Source organism: Lithobates pipiens, unplaced genomic scaffold (genome assembly GCF_037356315.1).
Source record: "Lithobates pipiens isolate NorthernLeopardFrog02 unplaced genomic scaffold, aLitPip1_a1.2 Scaffold_35, whole genome shotgun sequence".
Classification (NCBI taxonomy): domain Eukaryota; kingdom Metazoa; phylum Chordata; class Amphibia; order Anura; family Ranidae; genus Lithobates; species Lithobates pipiens.
This window is the reverse complement of record NW_027507811.1, coordinates 24386610-24405146: the sequence shown is the minus strand read 5'-3', so window position 1 is coordinate 24405146 and position 18537 is coordinate 24386610. Positions and strand designations below refer to the sequence as shown.

At 43.7% G+C, this 18537-nt stretch overlaps 2 protein-coding genes across 6 annotated transcripts in view; one reads left to right on the top strand and one right to left on the bottom strand.

Annotated features, from left to right (window-relative positions):
• LOC143956162 (uncharacterized) overlaps positions 1-18537 on the bottom strand; it is a 713750-nt gene that overhangs the window by 277256 nt on the left and 417957 nt on the right. The window lies entirely within an intron of this gene.
• LOC143956169 (NACHT, LRR and PYD domains-containing protein 3-like) overlaps positions 1-18537 on the top strand; it is a 123071-nt gene that overhangs the window by 101835 nt on the left and 2699 nt on the right. For 3 of the 5 annotated variants that reach the window (XM_077466311.1, XM_077466310.1, XM_077466309.1), the window contains 3 exons: positions 4579-4749; positions 5431-5601; positions 9937-10110. In XM_077466311.1, the coding sequence (XP_077322437.1) occupies positions 4579-4749; positions 5431-5601; positions 9937-10110 (516 nt within the window). Of the gene's footprint in view, positions 1-4578; positions 4750-5430; positions 5602-9936; positions 10111-14382; positions 14499-15126; positions 15312-18537 lie in introns of those variants that run through there. The other 2 variants (XM_077466314.1, XM_077466313.1) reach the window with 2 other exon arrangements.

Here is an 18537-nt window from a genome sequence, read left to right as displayed (position 1 = left end):
CTACAACACTCTGGGGAACGAGATTATACATTTTACTCAAACCCACATAAAACACACTAGAATTGATCTTTTTTTGATCCCCCACAAACAATTACATGCAGTACGGGACACAACGATCGGGAACATGACTTGGTCTGACCACACGCCTATTTTTCTGAATTACGCGCTATCCCAGACGCTGTTGCAAAAACACCGCTTTTGTCGACTCAATGAGAGCCTATTGCGGACGCCAGAGGTACTGGCAGATGTGGCAAAGGAGTTAACCTACTACTTCCAAACGAACAATACACCAGAATGTGACCCAAATATTCTTTGGGAAGCACACAAGGTGGTGATTAGAGGGGTCCTTATTAAACATGGCTCCCGCATAAAACGAGAACGCAATGAACAGCTCTCCCAGTTACTGCGGAGGTTATCGTGGTTGAAGCCAGACATAAACATGCCCCATCCCCTGACTCTGAGTCCGAATTGCTACTTTTGCGTACCCAGATAACGGATCTATTACAGTATAAAGCAAAGGCTGCCATTCGAATCTGCCGCAAAGCGGGATAAGAGTCAGGGGATAAATGTGGGAAACTTCTGGCAAAAATGGTTACAGAGCATAGGTTAGCCACCTACATACCTCACATTGTTACAAACAGTGGCCAAAAAGTAACACTCCCAAATCAGATTTCACAGGAATTTAAGGACTTCTACTCCCATCTATATAATTTACCACAGGCTTCCACGTCCCAAACGGAAATGGACGCATATATAGAATCCTCTCAAATCCCTTCTATTTCTCCTGAAACTAGGGAAGAATTGGACTCTCCCATTACTATGGAGGAACTCCAACAAGCGGTGGGGGGCGATGAAACCGGGGAAAGTCCCAGGCCCAGACGGCTATACCCTTCAATACTACAGGACACTTCTCCCAACACTGGGCCCACACATGGTCAATCTTTATAATACGGTTGGCTCAGGGGGGACACTTACTAGAGACACACTAAGAGCCCACATTTCCGTAATACACAAAGAGGGTAAGGATTCTACGTCCCGTGGCAGTTATAGGCCTATCTCCCTTTTAAATGTAGACCTTAAACTGCTCACTAAGATATTGGCTGCCCGACTGGCACACCACCTCCAAAGGCTGATCCATCTAGACCAGGTCGGTCTTGTCCCCTCTAGAGAGGCGAGGGACAACACGACAAAGGTGTTAAATCTCCTGCATGTGGCACGATCCACAAACACCCTGTGTGTCTTTTTGAACACCGACGCCGAAAAGGCTTTTGACAGGGTGAGTTGGCCATTTTTGTCTGCAGTACTGAGACGTATAGGTTTGGGGGAGGTGATGCTCAGTCGTATAGCCGGAATCTACTCTAATCCGTCTGCCCAAGTCAAGGCGAATGGGGTCCTTTCGGAACCCTTCTACTTACAAAATGGTACGAGACAGGGATGCCCTCTCTCCCCTCTCCTATTTGCACTGTCCTTAAAACCATTCTTATCTACTATCAGACTAAATCCAGACATCCAGGGCCTGACTGTAGGAGACACCCAACACAAAATATCGGTATATGCTGACGACATGATGTCCATTTTGACGAACCCGATGGTATCGCTTCCCAACCTTCTTAGGGAATTCGAAGCCTATGGCTCTCTATCTGTATCTATCTCTAATCTGAAAATCAATTTCACTAAATCGGAGGCAATGGGAATTATGCTACAGCCACGCACCCTCCGAACGTTACAATCTAGCTTCAGCTTTAAATGGACATCCTCTACTTTGAGATACATGGGTACGAACATACCTACCGATGTCTCAAGAGTATACCAACACAACTTTCCTCAACTGTTAGCTGAGACTAGGGGCTTCTTAGAGAAATGGCACAAGGGACTGCACTCCTGGTTCGGGAGATGCAATCTCATTAAAATGAGCATCCTACCGAAATTTCTATACCTATTCCAGGCCCTACCGATTAGAGTAGCGCCCTCTTATTTCACACGAGTCCAAGCCATGTTCTCAAGATATGGGCTAATAAAAAGCCTCGAGTTGCTCGCACCCAATTATATCTCCCAAAGCAATACGGAGGCCTAGCACTTTCAAATGTCCGCAAATACTACCAGGCGATTCATCTCGGCAGAATCATTGATTGGGGACACCATTCGGAGTCTAAACTCTGGGCACAGATAGAGAAGAAGCAATCAGTAATCCCTATAGAGAGTGCAGTATGGTGCTATGATTCTCTACCTCAGGCAGTTGGACTACATCCGTTGATAGGAAATACATTAATACAGTGTTCCAGAGCCTCTTTGAAAGCCTCATTAACGACCAGGGACTCACCACTGACCCCGATACTGGGACATCCCTGCTTTTCTCCGGGACTGTCATTGACGGCTTTCCAAACATTGCGAGCTACTAACAGTAAACATGCCTCCAGATTTGTGATAGAGGGGAGATGGCCCACTATTGAGGAGTTGATGGACACTGCGGGCCCCTTCCACCTTGCATTCTGGTCCGCAGCACAAATACACCACTTCCTCCACTCCCTACCTAACCCCCGGAACTACTCCCGCCAATTAACCACTTTTGAAGAACTCTGCTCTGGAACTGGCCACCCCCGTCAAGTACTCTCCACAACATATACACTACTAAACACGCCTCGGGAGCAACCGCGCTTGCCGTGCATTGACAAGTGGGAGACGGATTTAGGCCGGACCTTCAGGACATCACAGATAAAAAACATGTTGCGATTTTCACTCAAATCATCGATGTGTACCAAAATTCAAGAGACCAACTTTAAAATACTGACGAGATGGTATCTAACACCGAGCCGTCTACACCTCATATTCCCCAACACATCGAATACGTGCTGGAGGTGTCAGAGAGCTGTAGGGACGATGCTACATATCTTCTGGTCCTGCCCTAAACTGATAGAATTTTGGACGAGTATCCGCACCATTTCTCAAAAATTTACGGACTATACAATTCCTCATGACCCCGTGTTCTTTTTACTACATGTATCGACTATTCCAGCTAGATTATACAAAAAATCAATTCTCAGACACCTCCTCAACGCGGCCAAGTTCTGTATCCCTCTATTATGGAAACAACAATCCCCACCGACCACGGCACATTGGCTGAGGAAGGTGGAAGATATCAAAAAATTGGTTCTAACGGCGCATGACAAACACAAGTCCTACACAAACACATGGAGACTCTGGGACATGTTTGTGTACTCAGACACATAAGGTGAATGCTGGGAATTGAAAAATAGCGTGATATCACCGCATAGGAGTAATTAGGTAAAGCTTCCTAGACTTTGGACTACAGCATACTACTGGAACAGATGTGTCCCTGCTCCCTTCCGCACAGCAAGCTCCCGTAAGTGGTGCGGAGGTGGAGTAGGGAATATCTAGTGACATATGTTTCCATAGTCATTATCACATCATACAAATTGATTACTTATTCCCAGCAGACCTAGCTTTTGGTCTTACACGTATCGAAATGAGCCTCTCTCAGCATCGGTAGGAAGGTTTAGATGTGATGTTTATATGGTTTTAATATGGTTTAATAGGATGATGTAATAGGACTTGCATTGAATTCTTCTCTTTACTGTACGCTACTAAACTGTGTGAAAAGATATATATATTGATTATATACTGAATGCTTTTGTACTATGTTAACTGTAAGGGAAAATTGTATTCCCATTCTGTGTATATTGTGATGGTTTTTGCTCTTGACATTACTTAATAAAAATTATATTGGAAAAAAAAAAAAATGTTTGTGTACTCAGATGACGGGAAAGCCATGCTGGCAATGGGAGCCACCTAATAATTTGAGCATTGAAATAGTGTTGTACACCTGATCCATAGCTGTGAATCCCTATCCTATCCCCCTACACTACCCTCACGCCCCCACCCCCCCCCTCGCCCCCACCCCCATCCCTAGTTCTGCTGTTTTTTCTCTGCTACTGATAAAACGAAGAGGGGTGGCCTTACCCAATTGTGTACCACTACAATGTAAGTTATGTTATTACGTGTCATAAAGTCAGAGGACCGGTGGAAGGTCTAGGTGCCACGATATGGAATACTTGCTACTTTGTCCTCCCAGTACCACAATATTTGAGGCTTCGACCTCAACTGTTTGTATGTTTATGATGCTATGTTGGGGCTTGGCCCCCTCCCTTTTTTCTTGAATAAAAATTACCGGACCAGAAAAAGAAAAAAAAAAGAAAAACGCTTTTGCCTCCTGGGAGGGCTCCCGCCGTATGGATTTTGTGAGGGGCCACTTTGTTTTATGTTTTTTAATTGTTGTGGGGTTCCCTTCCAAATCCATACCGAACCTGAAGGGTCTGGTATAGACTGGGAGGAAACAGTTCCCCTTCTTCCACGTGTTTGTTGTCCTTCCACTTGACAACTATGTGCCACTTTGTGTTGGTCTATCACATAAAATCCCAATAAAATACATTTACGTTTTTGGTTGTAACATAACAAAATGTGGAAAATTTGAAGGGGTATAAATACGTTTACAAAGCACGGTATCACAGTTTCAGACAGCTGAGTGGCACCATACATGAATGTTTGTTTGTTTCTCTGCAGCATTGAAGGTTGTGATTTGACTTTCTTGAGCTGTGATGACCTCCAAGCTGTCCTTATTGCAAATCGATCTCTCACCAAACTGGATTTGTCAGCAAACATTCTAGGGGACTCTGGAATACAATTTATCTGTGAGGGACTCAAACATCTAGACTGTACCCTGCAGGAACTGAGGTGAGAATTTTACAATAAAGCATTAAATACAGGAGATAAGCGATATAACGTATTTATTGGCGTATAACACGCACCCTAAGTTTAGGAGGGAATTTTAAAGAAAAAAACTTTTAGGAGGGAAGTTTAAGGAAAAAAAACTTACATTTAAATGCCCATCAATGCAGCCTTGTCAGTGTCATTTGCAGCCTTGCATTGCAGCCTTGTCAGTCATTTGCAGCCTTGCATTGCAGCCTTGCATGTCATTAGCAGCCTTCCATTGCAGCCTTCCCAGTCATTTGCAGCCTTCCATTGCAGCCTTGCTAGTTTTTTTTTGCAGGCTTTCCGTTTAAAAATGGCGCAGCCGAGATATAGAGCGGATGCCCTGTGTATCTCGGCGGCGCTTGGTAGCTCTCGGCCATTCTCGGCTGTCCTCGGCGGCTTTCAGCCAAAAATAGCCGAGAGCGGCCGAAAATAGCCGAAAGCTGCCGAGACCGGCAGAAAAGGCAGAAGAGCTCGCAATGGGCGGGTGATCGGAGTATAACACGCACCCACGATCTTCCCCTGATTTTAAGGGGAAAAAAGTGCGTGTTATATGCCGATAAATACGGTAATATTTTGCAGTACTGTATAGTAAATACTGTGAGAGTTTCAAAAAGCTGAGTGGCACCATACAGGAATGTGCTTCTTTATTTTTCTCTACAGCCTTCAACGTTGTCATTTGACTCACTTGAGCTGTAATGACCTCCGATCTGTTCTTATTGCAAATCGATCTCTCACCAAACTGGATTTATCAATGAATGTTCTAGAGGACTCTGGAATAAAATGTATCTGTGAGGGACTCAAACATCCAGACTGTACCCTGCAGGAGTTGAGGTGAGAATATAAAATCAGAGATCCCCAATATTTTTGGCACCAGGGACCGTTTTTGTTGAAGACAATTTTTACACAGATCGGGAGGGGTGGTGTTGATATAGCCTGCCACAAGATGCAGTCACTTGCCAATCACTTAGTCTAGGTTCACATCTATGCAGTTGCGGTTGATGCATTTTTCAGGCATGTTTTGCAGTGCGTTTTGCATTTTTTATGTTTTTGATGTGTTATTGCATGCAGTTGTCATGCATTTTGTGCATTTTTTTTAAATTGTCTTTAAAAACACTGTATATAGCTGATTGCTAAGGAGCGAGCCAGGAAGCCTTAACAACCGATGAGTCATCAGCTGTCAACGGGATTCTCCAATGACAGTTAAATGTAAAAAAATAAATAAAATAAAAAATTGTGAAAAAAACCTATGTGGGGTCCCCCCTCCATCCATACCAGACTCTTTAGGACATTGCGGCTGGCTTCACGGCCCACTCCTTAGCAACGAGCTATATACAATGTTTTTGAAGAGGACAATAATAAAAATCTCAGGTGGTAATGCGAGTGGCTGTAAGTCTAATTCACACAGTTGTTTTACTGCATTGTAGAATGTCTGTCACTGCACAGACACACAGGAAACAATTGTTTCCTATGTGTCCCATTCACACTGCCTATGGCTGCAAAAAAATCTTGCTGCTGTATGTTGCCATGAATGAAGTGTACGTTTTGTACATTTCAATTAAAGTTTGTACAAAAAAAAAAGAAAAAAGGGAGCCATGTGATACGCTGAATCACACACCACATTCAGGGCCATCTTTAATATTGATTGGACCCTGGGCAAACATTTTCTTTTGCTTCATCCCCTCAGCATGTAATTTTGCTCGCCACCTGCTTTGAGAAATAGAACAAATAGCAGCTAAACTCCAAATTGGTTTAGTGCAGCAGATCAGGCAATTGTGATTGGTTACACAGCAAAGGATGGGGTAATATGGCGCTCCCTGGGATTTTGAAAAAAAAAAAACACAAAAAAAAAAACCAACTACAATATACAGTATGTATAAATATATATATATATAAAAATGAGTTGTATCTATAACATACATATATACATTTATTTGTGTAGGTTACATGTCCAGTATCAACAATAGAGGGTTCATGAGATATCAAAATTATAAAGGTAGTCCATGGGGAAGGACATGTCTCTCTCCTTATTAATTGTGATTGGTTGCCAGAGGTTAAAGCATAACATTACCACCGACTGATTAATTACTAGAGGCTATAGCAACATCATTTGGGGATGAGAGAGGTGGATTGGGGATGAGAGGGGGGTTGGAAATAGGAGAGGGGAGGGGGGGGGGTTGGGGATGAGAGGGGGAGTTGGGGATGAGAGGGGGAGTTGGGGATGAGAGGAGGAATGAGAGTGAGAGAGGGGAGATACGAGAGAGGGGCACCTAGCCCTGTCTGCAGTCCCTTCTGTGCACCCCCTGGCCCAGTCTGGTGTGTGTGATGCCTGGTACCTCCTTCCATAGGACGTTCCCACTGACCAGCAGCGGCGAGACCCTTCTCCTTCTGGGTGGTGAGGATGAGGGTGCTCTGCTCCTTCCTGCAGATCCTTTTTATGTCATAGACCGCAGACTGTCCCAGGTAGCAGTCCCTGGCTGCATGCGCCTCCCGCTGCTCCTCGGGGGGCCTCTGATCCGCCTGTCCCCAGGCCGCTATCGGAGCTTGGAGTGTAGAGGAGAGTGGGTAGCAGTCTCGGGGGGCTTCAATCCACCTGAAATCCAGCCTCTGGGTGGTGCTGCCAGGTCAAGATTGCTGCGTCAGCTATTCCTCACCTCTCTGGTGGTCAGGGAGCTCTATTCCCTCCCGGCCTCTCCCTTCTCCTTGCTTCCGCCACCGCTGGCCCAGGACCGCCACCGATCCAGAACCATTACAAGGGGCTCAAGGGGCAGCTGCTTTGGGCCTCTCAACAATGACAGGGCCCTGGGCAGCTGTCCTTTTGTCCTGCGTTAAAGACTGCCTTGAGCACATTGTCCCCTACCGTAGTCAGGGACGGACAGCTGCCAGAGTGGTAAAGTGCTCCAGCAGCTCTCCATTCCCATGTGAGTTCAGTAATTCAAGTCAAGCCTCCTGCTATGCAGCCTGGTTCCTAACAGGCCTCAGACTAGTACCAGTCCGCGGCCTGGAAGGTGGGGACCTCCACTATAAATCACAAAATATTCTGCAGGATTCTGATAAAAAAACCTTCTGTGTAAGGGACTCGGTTCACACTGATGCGTGCGGAGCATCGCATTCCTGTGCACATCATCTTGTATTGCTTAAATCACATTGCATCCGCACTAAAATGACGAAGGACCCTTTTTTCCCCCCTACACCTGAATTACGTCACATGGGTATTCACACCCATGTGATGTGATTCTGACAATTGCACTGCATTTTGCAATTTTATTCTGGGAGTCATTAATCTAACATTAAAAAAGGTAAAAATGTAGCGCTAACAAAAAAACAATATAAATATAAAAAATCAAAGAAAGTGTTGTGTGTTGAAAAGAAGACCCTAAATCAACAAACGAGGTATCACTCAAATAAATAAAACATAGTAAGTGTCCATAGGAGTACTATGTAATCTGGAAAATAAGCAAATAATTCAGTCCCAAACTCCTATATGTCAATCACAGATGTAATAGTTCATATTCTGGAAGAATGGGAAGACATCCAATGGGCATCCGAAGGCAATAACACCAGGCAGATAAATAAAGAATGGGTACTCTTACCAGAGTCTGTGGACCTGGCGAGTCCTCAGGCGAGTCCCCAGGCGAGTCCTCAATCTCACAGGAACAATGGATGAGTCCTCGATCTCTCAGGGACAATACAGCTGATCACAGTTGGTCCTTCAATTAGGAATGGGCACATCACGGTGTCCTCAGGGATCACGACCTTCTCTCAATGAAGTCCAAAGATTGGGGAGCAGCCGCCAAACTATAGGGGCTGGTTTCTATTTTTTCCCATATTGCTTTTAAACATTGTGATCACTTTTTATTTTATTTTTTATATTTTGTGTATGCTGGTTTTATGCCAATAAACAGCATAAGTGCTTTTTTGAACTACACTATGGGAGGTGGTTGTCCTTTTTTGTTTTATATATGATCCACCCTGGAAGCTTTTTCTACACTCATCGGAGACCTATCATTTGGCGGCTGCTCCCCAATCTTTGGACTTCATTGAGAGAAGGTCGTGATCCCTGAGGACACCGTGATGTGCCCACTCCTAATTGAAGGACCAACTGTGATCGGCTGTATCGTCCCTGAGAAATCGAGGACTCATCCATTGTTCCTGTGAGATTGAGGACTCGCCTGTTCACGCTTGGCTGACCTGGTGTTACCCACATGCAGGTCCACAGACTCTGGTGAGAGTACCCATTCTTTATTTATCTGCCTGGTGTTATTGCCTTTGCATGCCCATGGATGTCTTCCCTTTCCTCCAGAATATGAACTATTACATCTGTGATTGACATATAGGAGATTGGGACTGAATTATTTGCTTATTTTCCAGATTACATAGTACTCCTATGGACACTTACTATGTTTTATTTATTTGAGTGATACCTCGTTTGTTGATTTAGGGTCTTCTTTTCAACACACAACACTTTCTTTGCTTTTTTATATTTATATTGTTTTTTGTTAGTGCTACATTTTTACCTTTTGTGTTCATAAGAATTTTGTCACATTCGTGTTTAGCAGCTACCGTACTTTTTTGTTGGTTTATAGGTTAGCGCAATAATATTCCATATCGCACATTAATCTAACATTGAAACCCGCAGCAGATATCATGGATGCCCTGCAATTGCTTTGCATTGCGATGCGGGGAGATGCAGCAAACCTTGTGCGTTTCCTGCATCACATCAGTGTGAACCAGGGTTCAGAGATCCAGGCTGCACCTTGCAGGAGCTGTGATGAGAATTATGGTATAAATGTTATAATAATCTGCAGGATTCTGGAATTAACTCTCTTCAGAAAAGGCTCAGACATCCTGGGGAGGATTACACTAATAAAGGAGCACATAAGCCCAGTGAAACATGGAGGGAGCTGCTGTATGTACACATACTGTATATTTACATCGATGCTGAAGTATAGCTCTGGAGGCCAGTTGATGATTATTATTATTATACAGGATTTATATGACGCCAACAGTTTGCGCAGCCCTTTACAACATGAGGGCAGACAGTACAGTTACAATACAATTCAATGCAGGAGGAATCAGATGCTTTGTGTCTTTGTGGATTTTTTTTGTATCCAGTGCATTATCCTTGCTTTCTAAAAATCTATTTTCATTTCCCATTTCTCCTACAAGATTTTATTTTTGTCACACGACATTACTGTGCTGTGATGATCTCTACTCAGCTATCTCTACAAACCAAACTCTGAGAATACTGGAGATAAGATTCGATATTGATGAGGAAATTTCAGAATCAAATCCGTGCTTTGATGATCTCCGACATCTGGGCTGCACAGTGAAGAAATACAGGTACCATACCATTATATAAGAAGTATTGTCCATTCCATGTGAACTAACATAAATCATATGCTGGTTAAACATTTCCAAGATAATTATAGTAGTGTTGGGCGAATGGTTGGGGCTGAGCAAAAGTTTGCCCTGAACTTCGACCACTCTGGTGTTCTCCAACCATCACCCAAATTTTCTGTGTGTTCGGCAGGCTGCATTCTTAACAACTGATCAGTCATCAGCTGTCAGCAGCTTCCTCCAGAAGAAAGAAAAAAAAGTTGATAAAAAAAAACAAAAAAAAAACAGCACACCCCTCCCCCTCCCCCTAAAATCCATACCAGACCCTTATGCGAGCAAACAGCCAGGAAAGGGGGGGGGGGAGTGAGCGCCCCCTCCCCCCTAAACCATACTAGGCCACATGCCATCAACATGGGGGGGTGGGTGCTTTGGGGTCAAGGGCCTCTTCCTGACAACCCTGGGTGGTGGTTGTGGAGGTCTGCATGCAGGGGGCTTATTGGAATCTGGAATCCCCCTTTAACAAGCCCCCAGATCTTGCCCCCCCCATGTGAATGAATATAGGGTACATTGTACCTCGACTCATTCACCCAAAAAAACTGTCAAAAATCAATAAAAAGCACAAGAAACGTTTTTGACAAGTCCTTTTAGAGCTGCACGATTCTGGCCAAAATGAGAATCACGATTTTTTTGCTTCGAATAAAAAGATCACGATTCTCGCGGCATAAAAAATCTTTCACATTGAACAAAAAATGGGCTAACTTTACTGGTTCGTTTTTTGTTTTTTTTAATTCATTAAAGTAATTTTTAAAAAAAAAATTACATTTAAAAGACCACTGCGCAAATGCAGTGTGACATAAAATATTGCAACAACCACCATTTTATTCTCTAGGGTGACTACTAAAAATATATATATAATGTTTGGGGGTTCTAAGTAATTTTCTAGCAAAAAAAATATATTTTAACTTGAAACCAACAATGTCAGAAAAAGGTTTAGTGTTTAAGTGGTTACATTTTTTTCACTTACACACAAAGTCTATTCCATTGACAAATTGTTACAATGTTTATACTTAAAGCGTAGGTTCACACAAATATTGAACCTCCGCTTTTTGGAACCCCCCCCCCCCCCCGGTGTCACATTTGGCACCTTTCAGGGGGGAGGGGGGTGCAGATACCTGTTGATACCACAGGAGTCTATGCCTCTTCTCGTCCCGCCACGCTGTCTGCTGGGACACACACAGGTCCCAGAGACAGCACGGACCATTTAGATTGCCCTGCACGACTCCCACATGCGCAGTAGGGAACTGGGAAGTGAAGCCGCAAGGCTTCATTTCCTGATTCCCACAGCAAAGATGGTGGTGGCAGCATTCGAGGGACGGTTCGGTCTCGGGTGCCGACATCGCTGGACCCTGGGACAGGTGAGTGTCCTTATTTTAAAAGTCAGTAGCTGCAGTATTTGTAGCTGCTGACTTTTAAAAAACTATTTTTTGCGGGTCTCCCGCTTTAAGTTCAACTGATAATGTTATGATTCTTATATTTTGATCACAGCAGAGATAAAAAATTGAAAAAAATTAAACAATGCCCTCTAATGTCGTCAATCACAATGCCCGCTGCACCCAATAAAAAAGGGTCTGCCCGCGACGAAGGCTGACCGCAGAATGCCTCAATAGGTAAGGGGCTGGGCCACCAGGAGAGGTCAACACTTGTGAAGTCACCGACTGATGTATGCTGGGTCAGTGATGTCACACGTGGGCAGGGCCACAAGGTGATGTCAACAGGTGGCCCCTCCCCTTACCTATTTAAGAACTGTCACCCGGGAGAGGAGGAATTCAGCAGTTAGCCATCAACTAGTGTGGAGCTTCTTTTTATTTTTTTAGGTCTAGCGGTGCGGCAGGCATCCTGATCGATGATGAATCTACATCGGGGGCATTGTTTGGTGGTGTTTTTATTTATTTCTGACACCTTTTTTGGTGAATAAGTAGGAGTACAATGTACCCCATACTTATTCATATGGGGGGACCTGGGAGCCCCCTTGTTAAAGTAGGCTTCCAGATTCTGATAAGCCCCCTGCATGCAGACCCCACAACCACCACCCAGGGTTGTCAAGAAGAGGCCCTTGACCCCATGTTGAGGGCATGTGGGCATGGTTCAGGAGGGGGGGCTGCTTGTTTGTCCCCCCCCCCCCCACTTTCCTGGGCTGCCAGGCTACATGCTTGGATAAGAATCTGGTATGTATTTTAGGGGGGACCCAACGCAGTTTTTTGTTTTTTTTGGCATGGGGTTCCCCTTAAAATTATTAATTTATACCAGACCTAAGGGTCCGGTGATGTCGCAAAGGTCGGGGCCACAAGATGACATCATCAGGTGGCCCTGATTATTACCTATTTAAGAACTGTCACTCGGTGGAGGAGGCATTCGGCAGTCAGCCTTCATCACGGGTGGAGTTTCTTTCCTTTTTCGGGTCAGTGGTGCTGCTCACGTCGTGATTGATGATGGATCCACATTGGGGGACATTGTTTTTGTATTTTATTTAATAAAGGACTTGTAAAAAAAAAACTTGTCTAGTGTTTTTATTTTTGACACCTTTTTTGGTGAATAAGTAAGAGTACATTGTACCCCATACTCATTCACATGAATGGGGCTTCCAGATTTTGAGCCCCCAGCCCATAGACCCCCACAACCACCACCCAGGGTTGTCAGGAAGAGGCAATATGCCACTCGTGTCGGCTCCCGTGCGCATGCACGGGAGTGACGTCATCGTGGCTCCGACGAATCACAGCGCCGGAGCAGCGAGACCCAGAAGTCACTCCAGGATACATGGCAGAGGTGGAGATAAAGGAGGAGGACCACTTCGGGGGCTTCGTTCTCAGGTAAGTTATTCATAATGAGCTAGTATGCTATGCATACTAGCTCATTATGCCTTTGCCTTGCAGGTTGCATTAAAAAAATAAAAAAAATAAAGTGTTTACTTCCTTTTTAACTATAACAAGGGCTATGCCCGCTCACCACTCCAAGTATAATATGGGTTAGATAATGGTGCAGATGATGAGAAGACACCAGCTGGAACTCTCTCTCTCTGTCTTTGCTCTGTAGAATGCTGCAGCTCGCTGGAATGTGAATCGCAGGCGCCTCTGGATGACCCAAAACACCCACCGGTCCGCTGTACTGAAGAAGCGATATTCGCAGAGATCTCTCTCGGTATAGCTGTCCGGATCCCTGCTGTGTAGGCTGCAAATCATGAGCAACTCCTTGTCACACAGACCTTCTACTGGCAGAGTCAAAACAGGTCCAGAGAGACTGATCTAGGCCACGCCAGCCCTTTTTATATCCTCTCCCAGCAGTCTGGTCTGTGTGCACAGCACTCTGTTACTTGTAGTTCAGATCAGTCCTGCTGGCAGTGTCACTTCAGCATTCTGAACTACACATTCCATGATGCTTTGCTCTGAGTCCTCACACAGGAAGCGAAGAAATTCACACATAGAGTCCAGCATACACTAGAGGGAGCCAACCCCACATTAAAAACACAGACAAATGTCTCTAACTTATAAGCATAATAGCTAACCTTGGCTACACATCCATTGCATCTAAGTAAGCTGCAATGTATTACTATCCAATTCCTGGATATGATGTTGCTTGCTATCTGTCAAGATAAGAGGTTATAAAACAAACATTTATAGACCTTCAGAAATGCAAGTCTGATATTTCTGATGGGTAATGAATCCGATGGGCGTTTGTGTGTAATTTTATGTGTGGCTGTTGGAGTATTATTATTGTTTTGCTAGGACACCACCCTTTGTATTACCATCAGAGGTGGAGTGGTAACCTAAGTGGCTCAGAGGAGAGAAGATGTAGGGATGATCATACAAAGTTTGGCAAATAGGCAATAAATGGCAGGAACTGTTCATTATGTTGTGGAATTCAGTAAAAAAAACTGTCCTATAGTGAACAGAAAGGCAAGTAGGGACCTTCTCCAGAGGTGGAGGGCCAAACGGTGTTATCCAAGAGGTATTTATACAGCACAGACAGCACACGATACTGGATTGGCAAACAGTAGACATTAGACAACTTTGTAGGCATAACTAATTGGAATAGATTGCCAAGTATGGGATGGAACACTATAGATAAACAATAACCAAAGTACAGAATAACTTTAGCACATGCTACCAGATGGTCAAGCTCAAAAAATAACATTCAAATTTGGAGAGTTCATGACACAAGAGTGAACTATTAATTAACTCAGGCTTATGTCATATTTTGAAAGCTTCATTTCTTTATCAGTTACAGAAAGACATTTTTGTCGCCTGATGAATCTTTAAAAAAACCAGAACTTGAAATTAAATACAGAAGACCAAGTTTACAAATGGGAGCTTATTGATCTATCTACAGCTATGAAGGTAAGACAGCCCTACTACTGCAGATTCTAATACCAGTAGTATTTTCAGACTTCAATTATTTTAAACTGTTAATGAAACAGTTTTGGAAGCTGACTGTGGGACACATACCCAAACAACTTAGTTGAAGAACACAGGATGTGTGTGGTATGCCCAGTTCTTCTGCCCCACTCCCTCACATGTGTCAACAATACCCACCTGTCAAAATGACAGCCAGGAGTTGTCTTGAAAAAACAGCAACTATTACACTCTTTATTGTAAAAAAGTGGACCCTCTGAAAGTGATCTGAAAAGTAAGATACTTGAAAAATTGTTTCATACTTATCAACATTTTACTTTCCTGACACTTAGCCATGGCAACATTGATATGGTACTAAGCAGTGTTGACCTGTCCATTAGGGACGCACGGTCACCCCCCCATCCATGCGTCTGGGCCCCTGATCTACATACAGGGCACCAGACCTGGGGAGAGTGTTTTTTTGAAGCATGTGATTAGGGCCAGAGGCTCTAATTGGCTTCAAAAAAGGGTTGGCTCTGGGCGCAGAGCACTGCGCCCAAAGGCCACCCGGTTGTGTCACAATAGTGAATGAATATTCGCTATTTTCAAATGAAATCTCCTTCCCGCCAATCAGGAAGCAGGTCGTGAGTCCTATTGGGCACCTAGTGCTTAGGAGGAAGAGAGTGGAGATGCACGGCGAAAGCCGCTGGAGGAGCAGACACTGCCAGTGCCAGCACTTCGCCACCCACCACCTAGATGGGGCCCACCCACGTGCTGGAGGGGACACCGAAGCAGCTGCCCACACCCTGTCACCTATTCGAGGTAAGGACTGACTGGTTTCACTAGTGCCGCGCCACAGGCCGCCAGGTTTTCCCCCACAAAAAACACCAGTCGCCACTGGTACTAAATTCTGCCCTAATTTAAAACTAATAATTAAAAATCAAAGGATACGGAACTCCTCTCCCATTCTGGCAAAAGGCTCGAAACAAGATAAATTGTATGTTACCATGGTTAGGCACCAGGAAAGGTAGATTATGGTGTGTATCAAGAAAAAGACAGGGTCTTGAAAGCAAACCTGACACAAGTCGGTCAGATTGGATCCACGCTGTAATGTGACATGAAGGTGTTGTAGCATACCGCCCAACTTTTTGAGATAGGAACGAGGGACACTTTTAGCAAAAGTATCTAGAAAAAAGACACCACCTTAGAGGAGAATTATACAAAAAAAAAGGAATAGTTAAACCCACAGGTGTTTTTTTCTAATACTACTATTGCTTTATACTGGCTTTTGAAATTTACAAATGCAACAGTTTAGAAATTGGATGAAAGGTTTAGCACTGGGAAACACTTTTTAAAAGATAAAAAGTGCATTTAATATACAACGATATAGATCAGTCAAAAATGATGGACAAATTTGTTCCAAATCAGGGACAGTTGGGAGCTATGGTTGTAGGATGACCAGCTGGTGAGACTCTGCCAAAGGCCACCCAGGAAGCCACAATACTCCTTGTAGAGTGCACATTGAATGATCTTTGGTAAAGAATACCCACTAGCTCTGTATGCTGGCTCAATAGTTTCACCAGCCATCCCGCAACATTACTTCCAGAGTTAGTGCACACACCCACTCACTCTCTTACCCGTAGCTACCACTAGAGGAAGACTCACCCAAAATGTATCTGGCTAGACACACACAGGCAGATGCAAATCTTGCATACAGTCTGCTGTACTCTGATGATTATGTGATAGCCTGGTGATATCCACATGGTTCTGAGATCATTTGAGATTCCCCAAGCTATCCTGTGAGCTTGGATCCTAAACTTGTAACTGGGGTAAGCTTTACATACCTGGGTTCAATTCCAAACAGGTTTGGTGAACAATACTGAAGTTCAGGTGCTGAATAACCCCATCAAAGTCAATGGGAGCCGAATGTTAAAAAACAGTTATGCCCTGTACACACGGTTGGATTTTCCGACGTAAAAGGTCCGATCGGTTCTTGTTGTCGGAAAATCCGATTGTGTGTGGGCTCTATCAGACTTTTTCTGTCGGAAATCCCGACGGAAAAAGTTTGAGAGCTGGATCTAAAATTTTCCGGCAACAAAATCCAATCAGACTTTTTCTGATCGTTTGTAGAGAATTTCAGACGGACAAAGTGCCACGCATGCTCAGATTAAATTACGAGACCAAAGCTATTGGCTACTAGCCTCTACGTAGTCCCATCGTCACCTCTTTCCTAACGATCGGATTTTCCAACAACTTTGTGTGACCCTGTGTATGCAAGACAAATTTGGCACAAAATCCGTCCTAAAAAATCTGATGAATTTTGTTGTCGGAATGTCCGATCGTGTGTACAAGGCATAATGGTTGTTTTTAGTCTAATAGGCAAGGGATTAGCATGGGAACTAGGCACTGCCCTGGGGAACATCCTCCAAAGGAAAAAAATATATAACGATGCCTAAAAGGTGACATTAACATACAATTTCCCTTTAACTAACACGCCGGGGGGTACCTGCCTCTGAAGTGGCGCATCTGTACGATTGAAAAGAAAAATCAATGTGTGCTGAAAAAATGAATAAGATTAGTAATAAAAAAATAATGAACTCCCATTGAAGCTGCAGCAATCACTAAATGTGTTCCCACATTACGTGTCCAAACAACTAAACTGCTCCTTAGCATCTAGGTCTAAAATTATACCAATGACTAGTTCAGTAAACCAATAACATATAATAAACAAACAGTGAACATATGATGTGTAAAATAATAATAATAAAAAAAAGAAATTACATATATATATATATATATATATATATATATATATATATATATATATATATATATATATATATATATATATATACACTTACACTCCATCCAAAAATGAAAGTTTAAATCTAATATCACTAATGAGATATATCCATATTTACAAATCCTCATAAGTAATGAATAAACACACTGATCCTAAAATTAGATAAAATATATAGGTGCTGCTTTGCAGGAACACAGTATCCCTGCCTTTCTACTGACAGAACACTGTTCTGCCTTGTTTACATAGGCAGATCACCATTCTGCCTTTGTCCTGAATGATCGGCGAGTGCCAGCGGACATCGAGTTCCTCATACCTCCCGCTGTGTTTAATGACAGTGGGAGTGGGTCGCCGGTGGCTGTCATGCTCGCCCCAGTCCCAGAAGTCCAGGATTACGCATATATATGTGTGATCCTGTGTACAGCGGTCACCCTGTAGCAGTAAAATTGCTATAGGGCAGTCAGGAACTGGTTAAAATACAAAAATCCCTTTAAATACCCTTAACCTGCCTGTGAAGTGGCACATCTGTATAAAACCTACTGCAAGAATCTGACACGTACAAAGAAGAAAAATAAATAAACCCCCATTCACACCAATGCAATTTGTAATGCAATTTGACAGTTAAAAATCGCATGACAAGTTGCACTACTTGTGCCTATGGACCCATTGAAATCAGTGCGACTCTGACTTGCACTGATTTTAAAATGGTTTCATGTGCAACTTGCATTGACATCTGTGTATGCAGTCGCACAGATTTCAACAAGCTGCACATGAAGTCGCACTGACTGGCGGCATTGAAATTGCGCTGAAGTAACCCCATTCAATGTGAACCAGGGCTAAATGACAACTCCCAGATGATTACTTCTGTTTGTAAACAAAGAAGCTGGGGATTCTCTTCTGTACCAGACCCTTATCCTACACAATGGCCTGATATACTGTAAATGTTAATGGAGGCCCCACACACATGGGTTCCCCTCTTTCTGAACCATACCTGGCCACATGCCCTCCAAATGGGGTGGTACCTTGCCAGAGGGGATCCCCCTGGAAAAGCACATTGTCCCCATGATGATGAGATGATGAGATGATGAGAACAAGGGGCTCTTCCCATAACCCTGACCCCATGATTTTGGAAGCTCCCTTTAAAAAAAAGGGGGCCTCCAGATACTGCCGTCAGAACATGTAAAGAGGTACATAGTACTCCTATTCATTCACAAAATAGTCAATGTAAATAATGACACACTTTTT